Genomic DNA, 27,763 nt, shown 5'->3' on the forward strand with positions numbered 1-27,763 from the left:
AAAGTTGATATCCTTTCTAAAGGATGTTATATCCTAACCTCTCCTCCTACTTATGGGACGTGCCAAATACACGCCAATGGACTGGTAGACACTATGAGAAAAACTGAACGAGATATTTCTTCAATTTCAGCACTTTCCTAAGAAAATTCAACTCTCCATACCAGTATTCCTAATGTAGAGACTTGCACATTGAGCTTATACAAAATTTGATCACATGGCAATCCATAGACACAACACATCCACACAAACATGCCGCCTTAAATATCACGTTTATTATCAGTGACAAAACTTGATTTTGCATCAAATACTATACCTCGCCTCAAAATTCTAAAACCAACAAAATCAAAAGCGTTCAATCACTAATCTCATTCAACAATGCATACCTCAAAATCTACCATTGTTTTCAAATTCATCACATCTACATTCACAAACCAAAACAAATCAAAGCAGAAGAAATTACAAAACAAATCAATTAGAGCCAATTAGAGCCAATTAGAGCATTAAAAAAACCATCCAAATCCCAAATAGTTAGATTACAAAATCCAGAGCATAGATATAACCCTCAACATATACAAAAACATAAACCCAACGATTTCCAACCAGAAGAAGAGTTAAATCACACAAAATTAACTACTTATCTTTGGTGGAGACGCCGTACTTCTCCTGCATCTTGGCGATTTCTTCCTCCTTCTTCATCTGATCAAGCTTCTTGCCCATCTTCGCCTGCTGGTAATAAAGCACGATCAGGTAGCGGTTGGCGACGTTGAAGCCGGAGAGGTGATCCACCGCCGTTTTGGCGTCGTAGATGTCCTCGTAAACGACAAAGGCAGTGCCTCTGGTGTCCTTGTTGGTGCCGATGCGTATCTGTCGTATGGCGCCATATTTGCCGAAGATATCGTACATCTCCTCGCTGGAGATGTTGAAGGGGAGATTGCGGACGTAGAGAACCCGATTGACTTCCGGGGGAAGACGAGTGTTGCCCTTTCGGAGACTGATTGCGGCCATTCGGGGATTGTTTGGAGGGCGGGAAAGCGAGGGAAAGTTTTTCTTTGGGGGAAAAAGTGAGGGAAAAGAAGGATCTGGAGTCTCGACTATTTTGTTGTCTCGTCTCATGTGTTTGATTTTCAATTGCAAAGAGTTTTTATAGGCCAGGGCCACCGACTTGGCTCCATTTTTTTTAATTTAAAAATAATGTTTGACTGTTGATGTCGAATCTGATGGTTGGAAAATATACCCCAGTTAACACAGGGGTTGATAAAAACCTTTAATTTTGTGTTGGAAATTTTCTCCCTCAATATTGCTAGTAAAAAATGAAAATCCAAATTACATTTACGACATATTATTTATTTAGAACAGGAAAAGTCTATCAATCGCGAAAATTAAAAATCTTTTTTAATTTCTTAAGTATTGAATTACGAATTTTAAAGTGAAAACTACATAATTTTTTTGATGAGTGAATGGATACAAGATATTAGGTTTGAGGTCCTTGTCGTGTCGGAGATGAAAACAAATCATGATTTTTCTTTATTTGAAAGTGTTTATTTACATCTAACCTCACTTAAACACTTAAAGCTATTAAACCCTTTGTTTCTTCTTTATTTGTAGAGAGAGATAGACAAAAAACACTCATTGCAATGCTACTTATTGTCATTGGTATAAGTTATAACGAGGTTTTGCTTCCAAATTTATGAGGAAAGCTTTCATTAGCAAAACGAAATTGAAGAAGAGTATAATGATTCATGTTCGGGATTCTATTCTAGAATCTAGATAGCACACAACGGGGGCTGTCCGAAAAGCTGAAGAACACACAAGCAGAATTATTCAACCGTAAATAATTAGGACCAAATCCATGCAGTAGCTTCCTGTAGAATTTGATAAGAGTTCAAAACAAAACTGCAGACTAACAAACTACCTAACACTGTTACAATAAAGAGCTTGAAAGCCTTCACTCGCTTGAAAATTTTCTCTGCTTAGAGCTCTTAATAGGATCTTCATCAAGAAGAAGACAAAGGCTCTCCCGACAGATGGTTGCTGTGAGTGGACGCCGACGGAGCCGAAAAGCTTTTTTGAAATTCTTTTTCTCCAAATGATACCAATATAGTCTATTGTATCCTTTGCGCTCCATCATCAAAAGAACCATTTCCCTGTTCTCTGAAAACAACAAAGGCTTCCCAAGCAGGTAAATAGAACAAAGCGGGCTCCAAGATTCTGTCACTCCATTTCCCTTCATAATCCAAACATCCCTTTGAGAGTCGTATAATGTAAGACAAATACACAGATAGTCTCCCAAGACCCCCAAATCCGGCGTATAATCTTCAATGTCACCCCCATCGATTGGGTCTGGGATGGGAAACTCCCGATATTTCTCACTGGCAAGATCAAGGGTTAGGATCTTGTACCGATCTTTACCATTTAACTCTTTATACATGAGCCAACTTAGAGTACCGTTTGAAAACACCAGGTAATCTGAATATAACGAAAAGGGTAAATGGTGGAAAACCCCCTGGACTATTTGGCTTGTCGAAATGTCCACCCTGAAAAAAAATTTCAGCCAATTTAGCATTCGTATTAAATTTAATTGCCAATTTCACCCCCGCCGTTAGGTTTTCCTCAATTCCATCCAAATGGCCGTAAAAAAAATCACGTGAGAGGCACGGAAAAGATTTTGGCTTTTTTAGTCTTCAAAGTCTACTTGTTGAGCAGCCACAGCTCGAATTCAGTCTGAATATTGGGTTTTACTTTAGTTCCTCAGCTCTATGAGTTCATCTCCTCTGTTTCTTATGGGCTTTAACTCAACAACCACCTGAATTTTGGGGTTTTTCAATTCAATTCCTCTGCCTTTTGTTCCATCCACAAATGTCTTCGTGTTTCAGCGGCGGCGAAAGAACCTATGCATTTGAGCTTGACATAGTCAAATCCCCATCCACATCAACCCGAACCTCCACATCTTCTCCTTCTTCAACTCTCTCAGAATCAAGCAACTCAGGCCTCGCAATCTCAAGTCGAAAGCCCCGAACCCCTCGAAAACGCCCCAACCAGACTTTCAATGAAGCCGCCGCATTGCTCTCCATAGCTTACCCCAACATCTTCTCCACCAAAAACTTCACAAATCCTCGGAAATTCACCAAGCCCCACGACTCGTTCTTGGACCAATCTGTAGAATTGCTCTTGCCCTTCAGAGTCATCGACGACGGATGCTCCAGTTTCTTAATCGGCGAGCCAATCGGAGAAAAACCCAGTTTTCAGTTCGAGCCCAAAGCCCTGAATTCGTTCGAAAAGATGTGCCAGAGTCTAGGGGAATTCGATTCCCAGGCGAATTGTAATTCCAATTCCAATTCTATGGAGATGTGTGAAAGCTACCATCACCAAGATGAAGACTTCGATGCTGAGTCGGACGATATTACCCTCAGCAGATGACTCACGTGCCTCTCACGTGGTTTTTTTGACGGGCATTGGATGGAATTGGGGAACCCCTAACGGCGGGGTGAAATTGGCGATTAAATTTAATACGAAGGCTAAATTGGCTGGAAAAAAATTCAGGGTGGACATTTCGACAAGCCAAATAGTCCAGGGGGGTTTTCCACCATTTACCCTAACGAAAAACCACCGCAAGGCATGTTCTGGATCGTTTTCCATGAGTTAGCTTTTAGGCTATAAACACTGACTTGAAAACTCAAGGTAACATCCTCGCCATCACCAAAGTGCACAATCGCCACTAGTTTATAGTCATCATTGGTTGAATCGTACCCGAATCCATAGTCCTGAAATCTGGTGATGGCGGATGCGCATGCGGTTCATGGGTTGTGAAGGGAATCTTCTTCAACTTTTGAATCGATGGGTTCCACAAGGCAATATACTCATCGGTGTAGTTGCAGATGGCAACCAGACCATTGGCGTAGCCAACTGTGTTAGTAAGATGGTATTTTGAAATCATCAGACGCCCAACTTTCGTGGCTGTGCCGAGCATCTCATCGTTGTTAAAAGGTAATGAAAGGAAATCTAAGGGACAAGTAGCAACCTGCAATAAAATGGTTCGAGTAAAGTTGGTTTTGATGGAGCGTTCATGATGCGCTTTGATGAAGTCTTGGTTGTGGATCAAAGCATAACAAGCTTTGGAAACACACATATATCGGATCAAATCCTTCGGCTTGAGACGGGAAAGGATGTCAAAGATTAGCGCCTGTGGGATGTTTGACTTGGTTGAAACTTTAAAGGTTGGCTTTAGGGTTTGAGACCCAATTTCAAACTTATAAGACCAGCATAATATAAGAGGTCATAGTATTCCTATGTTTTTACATCGTTGCCATCAGACTTCATATTTGATTTATAATTTATTCCAAACATTTCATTAACTGCCATAATTGTAATTAAAACTCCCTATTTATAGCATATCAATCACGCTATTTCTTTTGGTTGCCATTCCCTCTAACATATGGCCCCCTAAAATTGCAAAAAAAAAAAAATGTAAATTATATATCCAATAATGTACATATGAACAATATAAATACAAATATATACGTATAAAAATATAGGTATATTATTTACCAAAATAATTAAAAAAACTAGGTCAGTTACTTTGTAATTTAAATTTCCGTACATTTTTTATAAAATAAAAATAGGTACACAATAATTTATAGAAAATAGGCACATTGTATAATTGAAATTTATGCACATTTTTTATAAATTATAAATAGGTACATTATTTAGAAAAAAAAAAGTTCATTATACTAGGTAAATTTTTTAACTAGGTATACATTATTAGAGGAAAAAAAGGTACATTATTTAGAGAAAAGAAATAGGTTCAATTAAAAAAAATTTCATAAAACAAAAAATAAATAGATTATCAAATTATTTTTCATAAAACAAGTAATAGGTACATTATTTAGAGAAAAAAACATATATAAAATTTAGGGAAAAAATAGGTTCATTATAGCATGTAAATTGTTTTACTAGGTACATTATTAGAGAAAAAAATAGGTGCATTATTTGGATAGAAAAAATAGGTTCATTTAAAAAAAAAAAAAAGCTTTCATAAAACAAATAATAAAAAGATGATCAAATTATTTTTCATAAAACAAGTCATAGATGCTTTATTTAGAGAAAAAAAAAGGTACATTATTTAGAGAAAAAATAGGTTCATTTAAAATATATATATATATATATATATATATATATATATATATATTAAAAACAATAAATAGATTATCAAATTATTTTTCAACATAATTAGAATGTACACTATTATTCATAAAACTATAATAACATAGATTACTAGACGTATAATTCATAAAAGGAAAACAACATAATTTTTTATTAAATAAACCAAAACGTTAATCACTTATAGATTACTAATACGTTAATGTTGAATTTAATATTTAATTTCAAATAAGTTTCTCAATTAATTCCTACATCCATTACAACAATTTAGAGATCTTTCCAAATTCAACATGTGTCATTAGCAGGGTCGGCCCTTAGCCAGGGCAACCAGGGCCACTGCCCGGGGCCCACGATTGAGAAGGGCACAAATTTTTTTATATTAGCCTATATATATGTATATGATCAGACAAAAAAATATACATGTATATGCAAAACAAAATTAAAAGTGCTCATAAAAAAATAAAATAACTAAATGTAATGGGTATGGCATTGGAGTGGCAGGCATAAGAATTCTCTCTCTTTCTCTCTCTCTCTCTCCAACCCCAAGCACACATCTCCTCCCTGGGTTTCTCTAAACAAGGATTTGCTTATCAGGCTTTTTGGGTTTTTGTCTCAAATGGTGAGGAGGGCTATTTCAATTGATTCTCATACTTGCAAATTGCAATACACTAGTTAATGAGTTTTGTCAAATTGGGTCGGTAATTATGTAGAATGGGTTATGGATAATTTGGTTTGATGGGGATTAGGTGTCTTGAGAGCTAGCTGGGCGGGTGGGTGCTGTTAGGCTTGTGCTAGATTAGGGATGGCAACGGGCCGGTTAGGGGCCGGGTATGGCAATACCATCCCCGTCCCCACTCCCCATCCCCGTCCCTGTCCCCGTCCCCGCCCCCGCCCCAATCCCCGGTTTAGGCTTTTCGGGGAATCCCCGTCCCCGTCCCCGTCGGGGAAGTGCCTCCCATACCCGCCCCAATCCCCGGTTTTTAATAAGATATTTCTTTTTAAAATAATTTTCTAAATCACAGTCACATCATTGTGAAATTTTAAAAATAGCCACCACAAGATATTTCTTGTTAAAATAATTTCTCAACAAGGCAAAGAAGGAGGACACAAAACTTCAAACAATTTCTCAATTCAAATCTTTAGAAACTTTTCCAGTAAGCACAACAAATCCATCTAGTCTTAAATTAAAAAAACCAATCCTAAAGAAATATTAACAATATTCAGTCATCAAATAAAACTTCACAATTTCAATGAACTCTCCTATGCTTCATCATTCATAGCTTTAATCAAAAAACAAAGAGATGTTCTTTGTTTCAATGGTAGACTCCTATAAAAAAAAAAAATTAATAAGATAAAGACATTACAATTATTTAAAAGAAAGTGAGATACTGGCCAATATAAGAAAAATTCATTTAAAAAAATAAAGAGAGCTATTAAATATAAGAATGTTACCTCTTCCTCATTATTATCAACTTCCTCATCTTGAATGGTGACTCTTCTAGCTTCATTCTCATTAGAGCTTGAAGCTAATAGTATAAAAAAATAATATCAGAAAACAGTAATAAAACGTTTTACTTAATATGAAAAATATAACCACAAAAATATTTCAATACCTCTTATCTCACTCCATAACCAATCACAAGCGCACATCAATGCCTCTACTGTTTTTGAATGAAGCCGACTACGATGAGGGCTTATAATCCTTCCACTAGTACTAAAGCAAGACTCTGAAGCAACTGTGGATACAGGAATGGCCAAAATATCTCTAGCAATATCATGCAAAGTAGGATATTTTATCCCATTTGATTTCCACCAACATAATATATCAAAATCATCATCATCATTCCTAGGTAAAAGAGACTCTTCTAGATAATGATCCAACTCAGATTTGACATGTCCATGGGTAGTGGAGTGAGAAACAAACACATCCAATTGCTTTACCAAATCAAGTTTAGGCATAGATGGCCTAGATGAAGAAGTAGGAATCAAAGATTCATATTGCACCTGCTGACTTTGTTGAGATTTTGACTGATACTCCTTTACCAAGTCATAGAGAATATCTTTATATTTCTTAATCTCTTGAGCTGCATTGTTTGGACATATTAGAGGGCATAAAAATTCAATTTGTTTCATCTTATACCTTGGATCCAAAATACTTGCAACTCCCATCAAACCATGCATTGTATGCCAATACTTCTCAAACTTTGTTTGCATATGTAATGCCATTGCTTGCACCTCTTCTTGTTCAAAACTAAGCCAATCATAAATTGCTAATCTAATAGCACAAATATTCTTAAAGTAAAGATTGGCAGTAGGATACTTGGTCCCTGAAAAAAGAACAGTTACATCATAAAACATGGCCAACTTATCAACAAGCTCATTTGTCTTTGCCCAATCACTTTCACTAGGCACTTCTTTGTACAACAGCTCACGATGCTTCAAACGAGGAAAAACATTTTTGTATATAATTGCAGTCTTAAGCATGGAATATGTAGAGTTCCATCTAGTCTTACAATCAAGTTCTAACATTTTAGAGGTTGGAACTCTCAACTGCCTGGCCGCTTCAAGAAATTTCTCCTCTCTTTTTTGGGTTCCTAGCCAAAATGCAACACTGTACCTAATTTTCTCAATACTCTTTTTAATCACCTCTAAGCCATCTCTCACTACCAAATTCAGAATATGAGCACAACACCGCATGTGGAATAAACGTCCATCTAACATAAGTGAACTGGAGCAAATCTTATCTAACACTATCGCAATCATGGAATCATTTGTAGAACAATTATCTACAGTTAAGGTAAATGTCTATGGTTCTTTGACAGTCCCATCACTCAACTTTGTAGGATTCAACATTGATTGATCTATGGTTCTTTGTCTTTTATAAAGACAAGACTTTACATGATCAAGTAAATGTCTAGTCCCATTCTTGCTACTTGCACCTAAGATATTCTTACAATGAATGCACACAGCTTTCATTTGACCTTGAATTTCTTTCTTTTCAAAATGTTCCCAAGCAGGAGATCTAACTTTCCTTTTATTCACAGCATCTTGAGTTGAACTTGTGGCTTCCATGTTGTTATTTTCAGTTACGGCAGGATTGCTATCATTTTCATTTGGTGTAGGGTTGTTATCCTCCTCAATTTGGGTTTCAGGAACTTGAGTCTCTTCATTGTTGTCACCCATCTAGAAAAAAAAAATAGTCACGACAAAAAAATTATTCTCGGCAAGGTTGCCTCTTTGCATAGTATTGAAGGGCACTACATACAATGGTTTGGTATGGTTTCCATAGATCGAAAAGGTACAGCTTTTATTGAACTAACCATTGTTAGATTTCCTTTTGTTATGTCATATTGAAAAAATATATATATGAACATGTTGGTGCTTTTTATTCTCTCAAAAGGAAAAGAATAAAGTATGCATATAAAAAAAGGTATAGCTTTTATCAGAACAAAGCATGCATATCAGACAAGGCACAGCTTTTATCATACCAAAACATGCATATGCCGTGCTTTGTGGTGTTAATTGCTTTAGAGACAACAAAGTAAACAATATAAAATTATCAAAGAGAGAGAACCTTGCTGACAGAGAGAACTAGATGTGCAGTCGAAACTTGATGTGCAGTTGCTTGCTCAAAGAATTCGAGAAGATAGCAGCCCGTGTAGGAGGAAGGAATAAGGAGCGACAGACAACGACTCTCTAGGGTTTATTATATTATATTAATATATATATATATATATATATATATATATATTAATTATTATAAATAAATATATTACTTATCGGGCCGGGTTCGGGGACGGGGATAACAATACCATCCCCGGCCCGTCCCCGGTCGGGGATTTTGCAAATTCGGGGATCCCCGTATCCGGCCCCGATTTCCCCCCGTTAGGGCCGGGGACCCGACCCGACGGGTATTATTGCCATCCCTATGCTAGATGGCTGGTGGTGTTTGGGTGGTGGCTTGTTGGGTGCAGCCTGGGAAGGAAGTGACGAAGTTTTTAATATTTTTTAATATTCTAAAATAATTTTTTAAAATTGTTAACATCCACGCTGGATTAACACTTCAGATAAGTTTAGTTTCTAGCTTTTTAAAGGTGAGTTACATAAGTTCTTATAAGTCATTTTACAAAAAGATAAACTTGTTTTTAAAATTTTAAAGATATGATAGATGGGAAAATAGCAGCACTCAATTAATTATTTGATAATAAAAAAATTTATGAATAAAGGGCACACTCTTAGAGTTTTGCCCTGGGCCTTCAATCACCCAGGGCCGCCCCTGGTCATTAGTTACACCCCTCATAACACATTAACTTATAAATAAGGGTAGTTTTTGAATCCAAAAAATACAATAAATCATATTTTAAATTATATTAGGTAACTTGCTTAGTTGGATCATACTCATTGGGTATTATTTGAAAAAATTGGGTATTTTAAATAGAAAGATAAAAAGAAAGATTTTAGGTAATTTAAAATGAATTTTATGAGTCTAAGCTCAATTTACTATAAAAGGTAACATGAATTAAATTAATTATATCGAGGAAATCAATATTCTATTAGATTTACCTATTCTAAAATAAACAACAAAAAGGCAAGGGGCTTGATGCCCTTGCGGAGAGGGAAAGTTGTGTTGCGGCACTTAGGGAAAAAAGGATTTGGAGTCTCGACTATTTTGTTGTCTCGTGTAAGTTGCTGTTTTTTTAAGGAAAATTATGCAAGCCAAATAATAACAGGTGAAAGCCTCATATTTAATATAGATTCAAATTTCCATTTAGGAGTTGGGTTAATCCACAGATTTGGTGACTTTGATGCAAGTTCTTTAACTTTTGTGCCACATAGAATTAGTTTCCTTTTTAAAATTTTCTGATGTAATATAGATTCAAATTCCCATTTAGGAGTTGGGTTAATCCACGGATTTGGTGACTTTGATGAAAGTTCTTTAACTTTTGTGCCACATAGAATTAGTTTCCTTTTTAAAATTTTTTGATGTAATCTTTTTTATTATTTATTTTAAAAATATTTTTTTGTACCAATTATATCCCATATGACTTGAATTGGATAATAGTGATTTATGTCTTAATAATTAGCCATTTTCAACTTGTGGCATTGAATAGAAAAGGCAAATACAACATACATTTCCCCAAAATCATGTTTTGTTATTATATATATATATATACAGTTATTCTCTTATCTGGATGTCCGTACGTTATTATCGTGCGGATTCTATTGTAAATAGGCAGGAAAGCAGAGAGGGGTAGTACAAAATACATGGCGTCCGCACGATAATAACATCTGGATGTCCGCATAAGAGAATTTCTATATATATATATATATATGTATTTTTTTTTTTGGACATCACGTTTTGTTATTAATTTCCTCTGTGTTATAGGTAATATTTTCTAGGATTAATTACTAGGGAGAATATGTGTGCTATAGGTATAATCAATGGCGGACCTGTGCAGGCACAAGGAGGTGCACCTGCACCTCCGGTCGCTGGAAAACTCCATTACAGCTGCTGGAGTTGCACCTCTGCTCACGCACGGAACCTGTTCGATGAAATGCGCAAGTGAACTTGAGCTGCTACGTTGCTGGGCTGCTGCGCGCTGTGCGCATCGCGTGACCTTCTATTTTTTTTAACGAAGCCTAGCCAAAACGACGTCGTTTTGGACCAGGCGCTGCTTTTAAAAAAATAATAATAAACTTGGCCAAAACGACGTCGTTTTGGACCAGGGTTTTTATATATAAAAAAAAGTTTAAAAAAGGGAAACTGCTGGGCCATTCGTTGGCTTCTAAAATGGCTTTATAATTCTTACCTAATTTGGTTTTAATTGGGATTTCTCTTTATTCAATGGGGTTTTGGGAATTCTTTATTTAAATGGGATTGGGAATTCTCTTTATAAAAACCAATTTAACATCACCCATTTTCATCAAAGTGTGTGTGCACCTGCGTTTTTTTTTTTCCTTCTTGAGTATGTCAATCCAAAGTAAGTCATATGCATATTTTTATTTTTTTTAGCAAACGCCAATTTTGTTTATTCTTTTTTTTTTTTGTTAATAATTTTTTTTTCTTATTTAGCTCTCTCTGTATTAGTAAGAACAATAGCAAACTTAAGGGGGAAGAGGCTACGTGACATGCTATTCGAGGTATAATTAATTTTTATTTATTTAATTGATAATTTGATATTGATTTGTTTATTTAATTGATAAATTATAGTCAATTAGTCATAGTTATAGATATAAAACCCTTAAGAGAAAGAGTTCAGATCCTCCTTCAAATAATCCGTTTAGTTCCAACCTTCCTTCAAATAATCCGGCTAGTTCACATCCTCTCTTGTGATCATTTTTCTTGTATCAGTAATGCAAATATAATGCGACGTTTTCATGATATGAAACCTCGTCGGCAACAAATGTAGTTAATTGTAATGTTATTTTTTTCAATTAATTATGAATAACATTAGTGTTGTTTAAATTATAAGGATATTTAGTTGTCTTTTTTTTTGTTTTTTTTTTTTTGAGCTTTTAGCATTTTAAAATTGCACCTCCGCTGAAAAATTCCTGGGTCCGCCGCTGGGTATAATAGGACTCAACTACCTATTCGACAGGTAACTCCTCATGGTTTTCAGTTTTGTTGGACACTTTTCATGCTATGCTATGTTGATCTACATTCCTGTATTTTGGTTTCTCAATTTCGCTTTGAAATAAATAAGTTTTCTTTAAACCCTATTCAAGAGGATAACATAATATTTGTGAAAGGTTTTAGCTCTTGCGTGAGCCACATTTTAATTTGTTACTACTTTAACAAGGTGAACCTTAATGAAAACAAACCATGTTGGTGTGTTGCATTGTTTTGTTCCTCGGTCATAGGTATCCCTTTTTAATATAGGTAATTATGCTACCTAGTGGACAGGTAACTCCTTATATATGGTTCTTTATATAGAAGAAAACTTAATCTGCGCAGGTTGCTCTGTAATCATGTATTCGGATATTCTCATTCTCGTTGTGTGATAAGTTTTCTTTGTACGCTTTCAAAATTGGAGAACATAATATCTGGGAAAGAGATTGCATATATCATTTAAACTGCAAATAAACTATAATTCAATGTAGTTTCGGACCTTCAAATCTGAATTGTTTTCAACAAAGTAAAATGAAGCAAGCAAAGAAACGTCATACTAACAGCAACTGGCCATTGCTTTAACACTCAATTCTGATAATTCAACACTCAAAGAAACGTCCTGTTGTGTTGCTGCTTTAACAAACCTTGTAAGACAACTGAAATTAATGCAGCAGATAGAAACGCCTCTTCAACCCATTCCACCCGGAAGCTATGATCTCAACCATCTACAAGCTTCTCTCTATCCCTGCAATAGGTAAGTTGACGACTTCACATCAAACAAAAACGCAAAAACAGAATATATATGTAACACAATATATATTGTTACAATCAAAACCAAGAAATTAAAAATACCTGTACGTAAGGCGCTGCAACTGTCTGCCAAAGACCTAATCCGGGCTCCCATAATTTGTATACCCAACACAATCTCCATTAATCAAGCAAGAAATCAGCATGGATTGGGATGTGTCGCTTCTGTTTTCCTTTTGTTGTATAATGGCACTGGAAGTAATTATGCTAAAAAAGAAGGCCAAACGCATTGAATTGATGTCCTGCCTCCACTATATCTTAATGAAATTGGACCTATATCTAAGAAGCCCTTGATATATCGTCCCAATCCAGTTTGATCTCTGCCCCATTTTTTTCTTTCATATTGCACTATTCTGGAGTCTCTATAGATATTAGAATGACCAATTAATGCTTTTTTAAACCCTTGTTTCTTCTTTTGTTCTACAGTTCACATCTTCTAGCTAGACAACAAACGGTCATTGCTACTTATTTTCATTTGATATGATGACATTCCAAACCTATGCTTTGCAGGAAAGCTTTCATCAGTAACAAAGAAAGTGCAGAACAGTATTCTACTCTAGATACCAGTATTCTACTATAGATACTACATAATCATGAAATGGCTGCTGTCCCAAAATCTGAAGAATACAAACAGAGTTATTCAACCTTGTAGTAATTAGGGCCAAATCCAGGCAGTAGCTTCCTGTATGAAAATCTGTCATATCCAGATGTTCCAGGCCGACAAATTATATAGTCATCTTCATCATATATGAGTTGGTAGTTTAGAGCAACTCTTTGCCATCAGCAGCTCTAAGAGAGCCCAGTTGAACAGGTGCTTGGGTTCCCACTACTTTTGATGACCCATAGACTGAAAAATTCATGCCTTGAGCCTTCTCTTTCTCTAACTGTTCCTTTATCCATAAGTATGTAATTCTCAGTACATCCTGTTAAAAGCAGAGTTAAACACGCATTAGTTCATTCAGTAGAAGTGGGATTCAGTCAAGAAAACAAATCACTCCTCAAAAATTATACCTTAAACTTCATGGTAGGAGCCCAGCCAAGCTTCTCCTTATTAATCAGAGTGTTGCCTGAGTTTCGACTGCGAGCACCCTCAGAGCCAGGGATATGGTGGATGGGGAGCTCCTTGTTTTCAAAGCTTAGGACTATCTCAGCCATCTCATCACTTCCACTATTTACTGGCTCCCGGAAGTCAGAATTGTGGGTGCTCTACTTGGCTTTTCCAGACACGCATTTATGCCAAACTATATTTGGCCATGTGTGGCTTACTGTATGAGTTTGATGTTGCCAATACTTGGCTTCACCAGCTTCCTCATGGACCAACTAAACCTGAGTTGATATATTTTCTAAAGGATGTTATATCCTATCCTATCCTCCTACTTATGGAACGTGCCAAATACACGCCAATGGGCTGGAAGACACAGTGAGAAAAACTGAACGAGATATTTCTTCAAATACAATATTAATACCAAACTTATGATTTGCAGGAAAGCTTTCATCAGCAAAACGAAATTGCAGAACAGTATAATGTTTCATGTTCAGGATACTAAATGATGGCAGCTGTCCGAAAAGCTGAAGAACACAAGCAGAATTATTCAACCTTGAAATAATTAATTAGGACCAAGTCCATGCAGTAGCTTCCTGTATGAAATCTATCATATCCAGATGTTCCCATATATGTAGAATTTGATAAGAGTTCAAAACAAAATTGCAGACTAGGTAAACGGGTGAAGAGCGACCTAGAGACTCTCCCCTCTTATTATACTGATTTGGCATAAATGAAAAGCTATGCTGATAAGAGTTAAAACTGCAGACTGACAAACTAGCTAACACTGTTACAATAATGAAAAAAGGATCATTACGTACAAAGATCACATAGATCATAAGCAAATATTCAGATCTTTTTTTTTTGTTTTTTGCTTCGACTACCAGAGCTTGAAAGGCTTCACGATGCTTGAAATTTTCCTCATCTTAGAGCTTGAAGTTTTCCTCTTCTTAGAGCTTGACGTTTTCCTCTTGTTAGAGCTCTTAGCAATAACAGGATCGCCATCAAGAAGACAAAGGCTCCCCCAACAGACGGTTGTTAAGTAATAACGCAAAGGAAGCAGACCACTAATTTCAACTTGTTTGACACTCTTTTTCTCCAAATCATACCAAGAAAGCCTACTGTATTCGTTGCCCAGCATTTCCAAAAGAACCATTTCGCCATTCTTTGAAAAAGCCAAAGGCTTCACACAAACATTCGGTTGCCTGTCAATAGAATAAAGCAGGCTCCACGATTCTGTCTCTCCAAATTCCTTCATAATCCAAACATCCCTTCGAGACCTGAAATTAAGACAAATACACAGATAGTCTCCCAAGATCTTTAAGTCCGGCATATAACGATCTTCAATGTTATCCACTGGGATGGGAAACACCCGATATTTCTCACTCGCAAGATCAAGGGTTACGATTTTGCACTGAGGATCTGATAACTCGCCACACATCAGCCAACCTAGAGCACCATTGAGAAACACGATGTCACAAAAACCTACTGAGAAGACATAATAACCACTGGAAGGAATGTCCTGGATCCTTTTCCATGAGTTGGCTTTTAGGCTATAAACCCTAACTTGATGACTCACAACAATGTCTTCCTCATTAGCAAGCTCCACAATCTGCACTAGTTTATAGTCATCATTGGTTGAATCGTACCCGAATCCGTAGTCTAATTCTGGTGGTGGCAGCTGGGCGTACGGTTCGGGAATCTTCTTCAACTTTTGAATTGACGGGTTCCACAAAGCAATACCCCCTTCCATATAGTTGCGTAGGCAAACCAGACCATTGGCGTAGCCAACTATATCCCATGAGTATTTTGACGGCATCGGACTCCCGAGTTTCGTGGCTGTCCCGAGCATCTCATCGTTGTCAAAAGGCAATGAAAGGAAATCTAAGGTATAATTAGTACGACGATTATGGAATAAAATGTTGCGAGTAGAGTTGGTTTTGATGGAGAGTTGAAGATGCGCTTTGATGAAGTCTTGGTTGTGGATCAAAGCATACCAAGCTTTGGAAACACACGTGTATCGGATCAAATCCTTCGACTCAAGCCGTGAAAGGATGTCAAAGATTAGCTCCTGTGGGATGTTTGACATGGTTGAAACTAGAAAGGTTGGGTTTAGGGTTTGAGGTTCTGGGATCTGGTAGCTAAAGTTTTATGTTCATTGATAAAATATGACGCATAATTAAATCCTAGTAATCCTAGGAAACCCCAAGGTTTCAAATATTCTTGCTTAACAAGTAAGTTAGGAGTCATAAAAACTGTTATATCGAGGAATCGATATTCTATTAGATTACCTATTCTAATATTAAAAACAAACAGGCAAGGGGCTTGTTGCCCATTCGAGGATTGATTGGATGGCGAGAAAATGAGGGAAAGTTTATGTTGCTCTTCTTTTAGGAAAATTATGACAACCAAATAAAAACAGGTGAAAGCCCCATAGATTGCAGTTTGAACTTTGCCCCATTTTTGTCTTTCATAATGCACTATGCTGGAGTCTCGTGTATTTTGTTGTCTAACATCACTTTATTCACACAAGTATGGATATTAGAATGACCAATATGCATACTTGAGCTTTTAAACCCTTGTTTCTTCTTTTGTTCAAGAGATCACATCTTCTAGCTGGACAACAAACACTCATCGCTACTAATTGTCATTGATATAATGACGTTCCAAACCTATGATTTGATCGAAAGCTTTCATCAGTAAAAGAAAGCGCAGAACATTATTCTACCCTAGATACTACATATTCATAAAATGGCTGCTGTTCGAAAAGCTGAAGAATAATTAAGACCAAATCCATGCAGTTGCTTTATGTATGAAAATCTGTCATATCCAAATATGCTGGGTAAGCAAATTATATAGTCATCTTCTTCATATATGTCTTGGTGGTTTAGAGCAACTCTTTCCCATCAGCAGCTCTAAGAGAGCCCAGTTGAACAGGTGATTGGGTTCCCACTACTTTTGATGACCCATAACCTGACAAATTCATGCCTTGAGCCTTCTCTTTCTCTAACTGTTCCTTTATCCAAAAGTATGTAATTCTCAATCCATCCTATTAAAATCAGAGTTAAACACACATTAGTTCATTCAGTAGAAGTGAGATTCAGTCAAGAAAACAAATCACTCCTGAAAAATTGTACCTTCAACTTCATGGTAGGGGCCCAGCCAAGCTTCTCCTTAATCAGAGTGTTGTCTGAGTTTCGTCCGCGAACACCCTCAGGGCCAGGGATATGATGGATGGGGAGCATCTGGTTCTCAAAGCTTAGGACTATCTCAGCCATCTCATTCATGCTAACCATCTCATCATTTCCAATATTCACCGGCTCCCGGAAGTCAGACTTTGTCAATCTGAATGCATTTGAATGTCAAATCAGTATGCATCCATTATCCCTTTTCAAAATCCAACTTATTGATTTTCAAATGAAGCTTAAAAAGCAGTTATTTTTCCTATGATGGAGGGATTGATAGAAGAGTACTACAATTTCCACAGTAAACTAAACATTAAACCAATAGATGTGCAATGAAAGCAACAGAATCTTGAGTGCCACAAAATATCAAATTGTAGCAACAAATGTTTTCATTTGAAGGCAGTATTACCTTAGGACACCTTCTACACATTCATCAATGAAGGTGAAAGACCGCGTTTGTAGCCCATCTCCCCACATCTCAAACTTATCAGTGGAAGTGAGGGTTTTTCGACAAAAGGCAGCAGGGGCCTTCTCTCTACCACCTGCAAAACAGATAACAAACAATATGCAACAATGAATATGCCAAAATACATATATATACGCGTGCGGCAGTGTGTATCAAGTCATAAAAGAACTCACAACTGGAGGCTGACCTTTCCAAGTTCCAAAGGGTCCATAAATATTGTGGAACCGCCCGATCCGACACTCAATACCAAAATCCTTATTATAGTGCTTGCATAATTCTTCAGTCATGAGCTTCTCCAAGCCATAAGCATCTTGAGGCTATTACACAAGCAAAGGAATTCAAAAATGACGAAAACACATTTCATAATTAACATATGTAAATGCATAAGAACTCAGCAGAAACCTCCGCAGGCCAAGCATCAGACTCCTTCAAGCTCACATTACTAGTGTCCAACTGTTTAAATTCAGGGTAAATGCAAGCACTAGATGCATAAAAGAACCTGCAAACCATGATGAGAAATCGAGTTAGCAGATATTCAACCAGCGAAAAAAAAAAAAAAAAACAGAAGTTTGAAATCATATGTGATATCGTGAAGAAAAAAAGACTTCAAAAACAGAATAAACAGATAAAAGAACCATTTCAGTTGTTTTGTTAAATTTAAAAAAAAAAAAAACGAAGTGGAAGGTATTTAGGTGACTAGTGTGGATCAATAGACCCTTAAACATTGCTGAAATCAAGTGGAATAAGTTAACTGAAATGTCTAAAAACAGATAACAAATCCAAGGCAAACAAACCTCTTAACTCCATTGATCCTCGCTGCCTCGAGCATGTTAAAGCTGATCATTGTGTTGTTATACATAATGACGGAATGGTTGGACTGAATAAAACCCATACCTCCCATGTCAGCAGCAAGGTTGAACACATGGTCAACACCAGAAGTGACCTTCAAACAGTTATCCATCACCCTCAGATCAACAAGATGGAACTCATTACAAAACATGTCCCCTGTCATGTGTTCATTTTTCTTCCAGTCAGAAGCAATAATGTAGTGACCTTCACTCTTCAGTCGCCTGGCAATATGCGAAGCAATGAAACCACCAGCCCCCGTTATGGAAACCCGAAGCTTTTCGGAAGGCCAGTACTGTTCCCTCTCCAGGTTCTCATATGTGTATTCACCGTATTTACTTCCCCCAGTAGTTCCCATTCTGCAACAATAAACATAACAAAAAAAGGTGAAGAGTTTGTAGTGAACACTTTTCAGCATCTATGATTAATTAAGCATTTTAACATCTAAACAAATCGAATAAGTGCCTTGCCAATGAAGTTTCTTATTGTTAAAAGGGTGCAATCTAAAATTAATGCCGAGGTTGGTTTAAAGGAAGAAGAACAGATACTGCTTAAAATTCAATTAAGGGTTGATAATGTAGGAATGCTACTTTCAGATACTGCTTACATTTTCTTATAATCTTATCTACACATTCCCGGCAAACATAACAGGGTACACAAAACCTGTATGTTAATTGAAAAACATTCACATAACTCCATGCCACAGCATCACTTTAAAACACTCACTGCGGAATAATAAAACAAATGAATTTTTAAATAAACAGCAGAAAATCAAAATTAGTGAAACAGAGCATCCTCAACCCTCATGAAACAAGGAAATAAAGACAACCCAATAATCAAAATAACCTGAAATCACAATACTTGCATAAAGTAAAACATGCCCAGAAGCAAAATTATCGAACTGGAGGCAGACGAGACGATGAATGGAAAAGGCCGTAAAAAAAAGAAAGAGATCAAAGCAAAACCAGCACGCCCAGAAATTATTTTCAACCAAAATAGTTTATTACGAACCTTGCAAGCTGAGAGATGTTGGAATAAGATGATGATATTGCAGTGTGAACGAGAGTTTGGAAGATTTCGAATAGAATTCCAGCAGGAATGCCCAGTACTATAAATAGAAGTGAACAAAAGCAAGCTCAAGCGTCCTCCTTGTAAAATTCTAATGCTATTTAGTTTTCCATATTTATCTAATTTATCAGGCTTCCTATTTTTATGGAAAACAAATTAGTGAGGACTGACACACTTTATGCAGTTGTTGGACTTTATTGTTTTTCTTTTTTCTTTGGAAGAGTGTAAAATCTATATCTATGCTCCCTTCAAGATTAAGGTCATTATCGAAATGGAACTCGGGAGGATTTCAATTTTATCAATATAAAACCCAAGATTTTTAAATCTAACCAAATTATGCTCGATGTATTTAATCTTATAACTTTTTTCTTTGGACAAGCGACATTAAAAAAAAAGATTCAAAGAGAGGACCTGGAGCGCAAGGGGATTAACCTTAGTCACATTTTACGCACGTGGTATTTACATGCAATTATAATAAACTTTTTTTGACAAACTTGATTGCCGGAAAGAAAACAACTTTTGGGACGACTAAACAAGAGATCTTAAGGGAATATTTCCTCAAGAAAGTAAGATCACAGGCACATATGGGTCCACAGTACAGACTGCACTGGCTCTTCTCAATCATTTTTTTAGAATCCTTCTCTGGAAACAAGCGCAAAGGTAAACAAATATTCTTCGCATTTTTTTAGAATCAACTTGTGTGCTTGTTCACTTCACACATGGGCCAAATGAGTATTTTCTTGGGTTCCAGGGTTTGGTTTACTTTAGGGTATCAAACTGGTGGACTCCAAGATTCATCACGTCATCATGTCTCAATTCTATTTTGGTCGAAAGTCATGTCTCAGCTTGGTAAAGCCCATCAGCATATTTAAGCCTTTGGATCAGTCTCCTCCATATCTCCACAAAGCCCATACAAAAAATGATAGTCTTGTTCCATCTAACCATTACGACACATCAATTACGAGAGGTTATAATGAGAGGGACTTCGATAGTCGTATCAATTGTAGAGCTATTGTTATAACACCTCAACATAACCCTCTTATTGTAAAACTACCAAAAAATTGGAAGACACTAGTGAGGGTGGGTCTCGGATTAGAAATAGTAACTTACACTTTTTTCTCAATAAAATGAAATATGATATTGTCATACAATACAAGTAATGACACCGTTGTGTTTCACTGGTGAAAAATCCATCAACCCTAAGTCCTTAAATAGTTTAGATCTTCTCCACAAAACCTTTTAAGTGACATTGGCCATTTAAAATATTGGTGTCGCATTGATGAAAAAACCCTAATGATGAAGTTGATTGCCAAAAGTTCTTAATGCTCCTTAAATAATTTTGAGACATGCTAATGTAAGCCGTATGTGGCGTACATGACAATTCTCATACGTCGTATGCTGCTCACACTAGCATTTTCCAAAAGAAACAATTTCATCCAAAGGCAAAGCAACTAAAAAGAGAGAAAATCCCCTAAACATTTTGTGGTGGTATGGGTCCAAATTAATTTGATGTTGAGGTGGCACCTCATAATTGGACATTAAAAAAAAAAAAAAAAAAAAAACTGTTCATTGAATAGCCGTACGGAATTCCATCCCCAAAACAAAACCCCCTTATCCTCTCCTCCCAAAACTTTTTCTAACAACCACTTGGCGCCATTTCTTCAGAAGGACACTGAAAGAAAGATCGAAAGGAGGCTGAGCAAACGACCATGCTCCGCGCACCACCTGATTCCCTTTTTCCGCTTCGTCACATTCACAAACCCAACTCACTACTCAGAACTCGGACGACTCGGTTTTGTTGCAAAGCAAGTCTGATCACAAACTCTGACTCGTTCGAGGTGGGTCGACTCATTGGGAGCTATGGCTTCATGAACATCACCAGGTATCCTTTTGTCAACGCTGCTTAACTTTCTGTTTGCTTTATAAGAAAATGAAAGGAAAAAAAACAAGAAGAAAAGTTTTCCATAGAGAGCTGCAGTGGTATGTCCTAATAAATAGGGAAGCTTTTATGAGATTTTTTTGGGGTCATAATGCCCTATGAATTTGTCTCTGTTTTGGGTTTTTATTTTTCTTATTAAACAATTGGAACGAAGCTTAGGTTGTTGATTGGGCAGTTATCAGTATTGTTGTTAATTAGAGTTAAATTTTATTTGATAGTTGTTGAACTTGCTTTCTGTGTTTGGTGGCCGAGAAATTGGAGGGGAAAAAAAAGAGCTGTATGTTCTTATTAATTTAGATAATCACCCTATGCTTGATTGATCTTTTGATAAGAAACCAAAGGGAAAAGAAGAAATTTAAATGGATAAATGTAGATCAACTTAAAAAAGAAAAATTCTACTTGGATTCATTGGTTTATACTTTATTAATACATTATTCTTTCTTTTATTTGATCTTATTTTTTCTCCTTTTCTCTGCCTGAAACAGCTCTTCGGGGTCTCCATTGGGCGAAGATACTGAATACTCATCGGGTGATTTGGGGCGGTTGAGAGTTCAAGATGTAGGAGAAGGCAGTGTAAAGATCAGGTACATTCTATAGGATATATGTATGGTATGCTTAGGCACACAATGACTGGTCCTATCAGTTTGAGGAAATTAGCTCAAAGGAAATCTATATTGTGAACAAGATATCTCTAAATTGTTGTCCTTCTGATGCTAATAGTACTCATGGCAGTTCTTTTGCAGGCTATATGATGGGAGAGTCTCTCAGGGTCCGCTGAAAGGGACTCCAGTTGTTTTTAAGGTAATATTGTTGTCAATGCCATCCTCTTTAGTTCGATTCACTTTTATAGGCTCATAATTTCTATTGAACAGTAACATTTTTAAGCATGAAGGTTTATCCTGGACAACGAGCTGGTGGGAATGAGGCGGATATGATGGCTGCTAATGAGCTAAATGCTCACCTATTCCTTCAAGTAATACAAGATGTTACTTAAATTACCTATAAATGATTGCATATGCATGCAACGTTTCCCAATTACTTACAATCAATATCAATACCAAAAGCGTTTCCTTTTCCTGTTTTTTAGTGTTGTCCTTTTGTTTTATGTTTTTCAGAACAGTTCAAATGGCATCTGTCAGAATCTTGCAATACTCGTAGGTGGGTTTGAAACGAAAACTGGAGAGCAGGTTTGTTATGTGAAATTATTTCTCAAGACTTTGCTTATACAAAGTGTTTATTAATTCTTTTGGTAGCGACAATGAATGAATGAAGAAATTTATCATGTGCAGTGGCTTGCTTTTCGTAATCATGGGAAATCTAGTGCCGCAGATTATGCTAAAGTTATGAGTGAAAAAGTGTCAAGAAACCGTGCAGCGGGAGTTTGGAATAAATTTGAGCAAGAGGAAACAATCAAACGCAGAAGATATTTTGTTACCAAGCTGCTTCAGGGCATTATGAGAGGTCTGGCTTACATGCATGATCATGACAGGTTGCACCAGAGTCTTGGACCAGCTTCTGTTATTCTGAAGTATGAGTGCTTCCCTAAATAATTAGTTTATGAATTTTCTCTCTGCTATAATCTGCTCAAACTTTTCAACTGCTGGCAGCACAATTACAGAGAGAGATGCTGCTTACTTGGTCCCACGACTTCGGGATCTAGCCTTTTCTGTTGACATTGGGTATGCTAACTTTCATATAATATATTTGCTTTTGTAATATTTTTTGTATGTGTAATCTATGCGTAATCAAAATTTTGGTGCTTTGGCCAAAATTTCAATCCTTGGCCAAGTGATTCTTTGAATATTTTAATTGTTGAGGTCCTGTCTTTTAATCTACCAATGGACAAAGGAGGAGGTAACAAAGGAGCATGCAGAAGGAAATGTCGTTGTTGAGTCTCTTCAATTTATCAAAAGGAAAATAGTAATTTTTAAAGGTTAATTAATAATATTTTTAAAGTAAGGATATAAACGTGGAGTCAATTTTTTTTTTTACTCAACACTCCAATTAGTTTGTATAATCTAATTTATTTGTGAATCAAAATGCCATTACTCATTCATGATTCACTGCAGGTTACATTACAATTATCTATTTTATTAAAGAAAGGCATATGAGGATTTATTGAATAACAGCGGGTCATCTGTACCTTAACAGTTGCATATCCAAACACATTGTTTTCTAGGTATTCAAATCTAGAAGGGGATCCTGGATTACTATCAGAGGGACTTTGGAGACGAGCATCTACTGCCGGTGCCTTCACTCCTATGGAAAAAAGAGCCTTTGGAATATCAGATGACATGTAATTTGTTGCACTTTGGCTTCATTTCAGAAGTTCAAATCCACCTCATATTCATTACACTATCTTTTTATGATCTCCATGCAGATATGAAGCAGGTCTTCTCTTGGCATACTTAGCATTTGTTCCATTCTGTGAAGCAGGCATAATGGACGGACTTTCCTTGCAAGTAAGCTATAATGTTACCATACCTTTTCTTTTGATTTTAGTTGATAGTTTCCTTTTTCTCGTATGAGTGATTGTTGTGGGAAAACGCAAAGTGGATACTTCTATGTTTGTGGTGGGTTGTAGATAGACAAAGTTAATAGTTGGTAGAACAACCTGAGAAAAAAAAAGAAAAAGAGTAGGGATTGGTGTAATGCAGAGACATTACAGAGAAAAATAAGGAGGAGAAAGTGTAGATGGAGATATCAAGGCAGCACTTCAACATCCTCCATTCTTTTCCAAATTGATATAGGACAACACAAGGTGGGTGCTACTTATATTAGGGTGTACTGTAGGTGGTACAAATTTTAGTAATTAGAAGAACTTTAGAGAAAAGAAGAAAAACTGCTAGGAATGCAGAGAAATTAGAGAGAGAAAATAAAGAAAAGAAGAGGAGAAATTATAGACGAAGATACTAAGGCAGCAAACCTTCGAATAAATACTTAAATCTGAAAAGAATCCACAAAATGCTAAATGACATTAAAGAGTTGAAGACTTGGAAAACTTACAGGACACAGTTTTCTAAACCCCAAATAGATTGACTCTTAAAACTATTGACATTGATTCTTAGGTTAACTGTTTGACTAACTCTTGAGTAACAATAGAAAAAATGAAATAAATGGTCCAACTCCCTTGATTACCATTAACAGTTCTCTTTGGGAAAAGAAGCTTCTAGTCACAAACTTGGGAGAATGAGTTTAGTATTGAGATTCCAATTTTTTTTTTTCTAACTCTGTTGTTGCTACTACATTAGTTATAGTGATATTCGCAAACAGGATATTTCTTTTCTAACCCTGTTGTTGCTACTATATCAGTTATAGTGACATTGGCTAGCAGGATATTTCGTTTCTAACCCTGCTGTTGCTACTACATCAGATATAGTGATATTCGCAAGTCTTTTACACATAATTGTTTATGTTGTGAACTTGCAGAGGCTTTTGGAGAGCACTTTCCAACTTGATCTTGGAGCAACAAGAGAGTAAGATATCATTGATATCATAAAGTGCTCATAATGATTATTAGTTCGTCTATATAATAGTAATAAACACTTCAAATTTTGTTTAAAGAACTTCCTTTACCTCTTGTAGGGGCTTCATACCTCACTATCTTTGTTTCTGTTGTTTAGGGCTTTGTTTTCATGGATTAGAGTTACTAAAATTACACATATGTGGTCCGGTATCACTGAAGCTTAATCACAATGATTTATAGGGTAAATTTAATGGTAGACAGACTACACTAGGATGAAGCATAATTTATCCATTGTGACCTGAACCTCATCAAGCCAATATATGAGTCACATCAATTATGAGTTAAAATTCCCATCTACGGCTCCTTTTTTAACGTTGAATATTTTTAGCCTGATCTCAGTTGTTCTACAGTCTGATCTGATGGAGCTACCATTTTCTGTATGTCCAATGGAGTCTTGTTACTAATCTGCTTTGTTGCTGAAATAATAGTTATGTTTAGGGAGATTTGCTGCACTACAATATAAAAGATGAACAATGCAGGGGTTAAAATGTATCAATGGACTGGTAAAGACTTTTAAACATTAATTATCTTTGATTCTTTGTCTTTATTTTTCATTGAGTCTATGTAGAATAAGAAAAAAGTGTGCTCGTGTTACATTTGTATTATACTTTTTGAATTTTTCCTTACTTTTAAAGTTAAGATCTTCTTTGCAGGTTTTGGGATGTTTCTACATCAGGTGCTTATTTCTTCCCTTTGACCCCTTTTGGCAGGTACTGTTTAGCAGATGACCGGCTATTAGATGCTGTGAAGTTCCTGGATCTTGGAGATGGTGCTGGTTGGGAGTTACTCCAGGTTGGGTTGTATTTTTTCTTTTTTCACAACTATATCTGCTAATCTCAGCATCATTTCAGCATATGATGAGCTAATATAGTCGAAGTTAGCATAAATAGATGATCTTTTTTGGCACTCACTTTAAACACTTAGGGGTCCGTTTGATAACCATTTCAATTTTAGTTTTTAGTTTTCATTTTTTGTGTTAGAGTATAGAGGAAAAAGAGGTTGAATGGAAGTGAGAATGAGAGTGGAGATGAGATTGAGATAGAAGATGAGAGGGGAGGATGGTAGGGATGAGTAACAAAGTGAAAACAAAAACTAAAAACTGAAGTCTATTTCAAATTGTTTTCACTTTTGTTACTCCCCTCTCCCATCCTCCCCTCTCATCCTTTCTCTCAATCTCATCCTCACACCAATTCTCACTCTCATTTTCCTCTATACTCTAGCACAAAAAATGAAAACTAAAAACTAAAATTGAAATTGTTATCAAACGGGCCCTTAGTATATTTAGGGTCCTTTTACATATGCAATATGGTATCTTAGCATATCCTAAACAGTCCAAAGATACCATGTCGAAGAAAAGGTTACTGTTTTCCAGTCTCATTTTGGTGAGTAGAAGAAGATAGCTCTTTTTAGGCATTGAATTGGTTATACTGTTTGAGTAAGATACATCTTCCAATTGGAAGAAGCAGGAGGGGCTAGCATAGAGAAGCCTTTAGTCATTCAACGGAATGTAAGATATATCTTCCAATTGTCACTTCCATATTGTTTTATTAAAACAATGTTATTTCACTCGGTTGTAGGCAATGCTGAATCCTGACTTCCGCAAACGGCCAATTGCACAGGCTGTACTCAATCATCGCTTCATGACCGTGGGCATTCTTTGAGATTTTGGATAAAAAGATTTGATTTATAATGTATATTGAAAGGTAAAGGTACATGGATAATTAGATGAAGGCTTTCATTATTGATATGCCCCATGTGCTTTACAAAAAACCCCAATTTACCCCTTGTACTTGCAATTGGCTCACTTTACCCCCTGTGATTTATGCTCGTGTGCTCCGTTCCTATTCCGTCTAGTTCCTCACTTGATTTATAAATATTTATTGAAAGGTAAAGGTACGTGGATAATTAGATGAATATTAGTAGGAAACATAAGAAACCACAAAAGTTGAAGCATCATCTGCAATTCTATCTTAAATGTAGCAGTGTCATTAAATCACAGTGCAATTTAACGATAGGTATCAAGCCTAGGGATTAAAAACAGAGAGAATAACAGAGAGCAAGAGGAAAATTCGAGTATGATATTTCAGACTTGATTGTAGGGCCAGCCTGTACCACGTCTCATAAGGAAATAACTAATTCTTAGATTAGCTAGTGCTTTCAACGCACACACTCGAACAAATAGCTAGTGCTCTCAGCAATAACAGGATCGCCATAAAGAAGAAGACCCAACAAATGGTGGTTGTGAATCGACTGGGAAGACCACTAATTTCAACTTGTTTGACACTCCTTTTCTCTATATCATACCAAAAATGCCTATCAAAGTCTTCGCAGTCCACCTTCAACAGAACCCTTGCCATTCTTTGAAACCACCGAAGGCTTGCTTCTATAACCGCCCAGTGCCAGCTCTTCGGGGGAACTTATTCAAGCAAATATTTCTTCAATACATAAGAGTTAGGTTAGTCTTATAAAACTCTTTGTGGATTGAACATCTAAGGCTTTTTACCTAGATTGACCTTAGGTCTCTTCATGTATTCATATCACGCATGAAGAATTGCTTTATGTAAAAATATTGGCTAAGTATGAAAAATGATTTTTCGGAATAATCATTTTCTCAAGATAATATTTGGCGGCTTTTATTCCTTACACATCAAATAAGAAAACTTGATTTTATGGGATTTTAGTATGAAGTATATATTGACTTAATGAGTCATCATTTTTAGCCTAAATCATATTTTGCACTAAAACCGATTTTTCATATTTTGATTTGGTGAGAATTTGATTTTCTAGTATTTTTATTTGAATATATATGGGGGGTAATTCCTTATTTATATTATAAACTTAAGTAAATGAAGTAATATAAAAACAAATAAGGTAGCAACGCAACACACCGCAGCGTGTAATAATGCAACACAACACTGCACGCAACAATATAGTGTCAGCAAACTGACTTTGTTTAGGCTTTTCGTCGAACACCTAGAGTCCATCTCCCAAGCTGAGCAGAGGTGCAATATGCAGCATTATAATGCAACACAGCGCATCGCCCAACAACGCAGCGCGCAGCAACACAGTGCAGCACATCAGCAGATTGACTTCGTTTAGGCTTTTCATTGAACACCT

General features: G+C 36.3%; 3 protein-coding genes and 1 pseudogene across 5 annotated transcripts; 1 reads left to right on the forward strand and 3 right to left on the reverse strand.

The window, feature by feature from the left end:
* Window positions 1–456: 456 nt before the first annotated feature.
* On the reverse strand, window positions 457–1,132 carry LOC110760950 (splicing factor 3B subunit 6-like protein pseudogene; annotated as a pseudogene).
* A 13,364-nt stretch (window positions 1,133–14,496) lies between these two features.
* Window positions 14,497–15,705, reverse strand: LOC110760977 (F-box protein CPR1-like). Its single transcript, XM_021963344.2, has one exon. The coding sequence runs from the start codon at window positions 15,703–15,705 to the stop codon at window positions 14,497–14,499; it is 1,209 nt and encodes a 402-aa protein (XP_021819036.2).
* A 663-nt stretch (window positions 15,706–16,368) lies between these two features.
* Window positions 16,369–19,317, reverse strand: LOC110760949 (GDP-mannose 3,5-epimerase 2). Its single transcript, XM_021963307.2, has 7 exons — window positions 19,125–19,317; window positions 18,062–18,472; window positions 17,670–17,766; window positions 17,455–17,584; window positions 17,211–17,343; window positions 16,754–16,961; window positions 16,369–16,665 (listed from the first exon to the last, which is right to left on the reverse strand). Exons 2-7 carry the CDS (start codon window positions 18,469–18,471, stop codon window positions 16,504–16,506), a joined length of 1,140 nt encoding a protein of 379 aa, XP_021818999.2. The 5' UTR covers window position 18,472; window positions 19,125–19,317; the 3' UTR covers window positions 16,369–16,503.
* Window positions 19,318–20,786: 1,469 nt separating this feature from the next.
* On the forward strand, window positions 20,787–26,438 carry LOC110760957 (Protein kinase superfamily protein). 3 transcript variants are annotated; one of them, XM_088253174.1, is made up of 12 exons: window positions 20,787–21,063; window positions 21,606–21,704; window positions 21,864–21,921; window positions 22,013–22,093; window positions 22,236–22,307; window positions 22,410–22,648; window positions 22,728–22,799; window positions 23,300–23,416; window positions 23,501–23,582; window positions 24,550–24,596; window positions 25,300–25,438; window positions 26,224–26,438. In XM_088253174.1, the coding sequence occupies exons 1-12, from the start codon at window positions 20,891–20,893 to the stop codon at window positions 26,305–26,307; spliced, it is 1,263 nt and encodes a 420-aa protein (XP_088109300.1). In that variant the 5' UTR covers window positions 20,787–20,890; the 3' UTR covers window positions 26,308–26,438. The 3 variants fall into 3 exon arrangements, 2 of the variants coding, with proteins under 2 accessions (XP_088109300.1, XP_088109320.1); XR_015835892.1 differs by lacking the exon at window positions 26,224–26,438 and adding an exon at window positions 25,075–25,149 and having other exon boundaries at window positions 20,788–21,063; window positions 25,357–25,438; XM_088253194.1 differs by having other exon boundaries at window positions 20,789–21,063; window positions 25,357–25,438.
* Window positions 26,439–27,763: the final 1,325 nt, after the last annotated feature.

The sequence above is a fragment of the Prunus avium genome, chromosome 1 (assembly GCF_965620075.1).
Source record: "Prunus avium chromosome 1, drPruAviu1.hap1.1, whole genome shotgun sequence".
Taxonomy (NCBI): domain Eukaryota; kingdom Viridiplantae; phylum Streptophyta; class Magnoliopsida; order Rosales; family Rosaceae; genus Prunus; species Prunus avium.

Bases quoted from the DNA above. Each gene is read 5' to 3' on its own strand.
- LOC110760957 (XM_088253174.1), top strand. From the start codon at position 20,891: ATGCTCCGCGCACCACCTGATTCCCTTTTTCCGCTTCGTCACATTCAC. The intron at 22,649-22,727 runs GTATGAGTGCTT...AACTGCTGGCAG, and splicing joins CCAGCTTCTGTTATTCTGAA to CACAATTACAGAGAGAGATG. The intron at 25,439-26,223 runs GTTGGGTTGTAT...ACTCGGTTGTAG, and splicing joins CTGGTTGGGAGTTACTCCAG to GCAATGCTGAATCCTGACTT.
- LOC110760949 (XM_021963307.2), bottom strand. From the start codon at position 18,471: ATGGGAACTACTGGGGGAAGTAAATACGGTGAATACACATATGAGAAC. The intron at 17,767-18,061 runs GTTTGTTTGCCT...CATGGTTTGCAG, and splicing joins AGGATCAATGGAGTTAAGAG to GTTCTTTTATGCATCTAGTG. The intron at 17,344-17,454 runs GTCAGCCTCCAG...TCTGTTTTGCAG, and splicing joins ACCCTTTGGAACTTGGAAAG to GTGGTAGAGAGAAGGCCCCT.
- LOC110760977 (XM_021963344.2), bottom strand. From the start codon at position 15,705: ATGTCAAACATCCCACAGGAGCTAATCTTTGACATCCTTTCACGGCTT.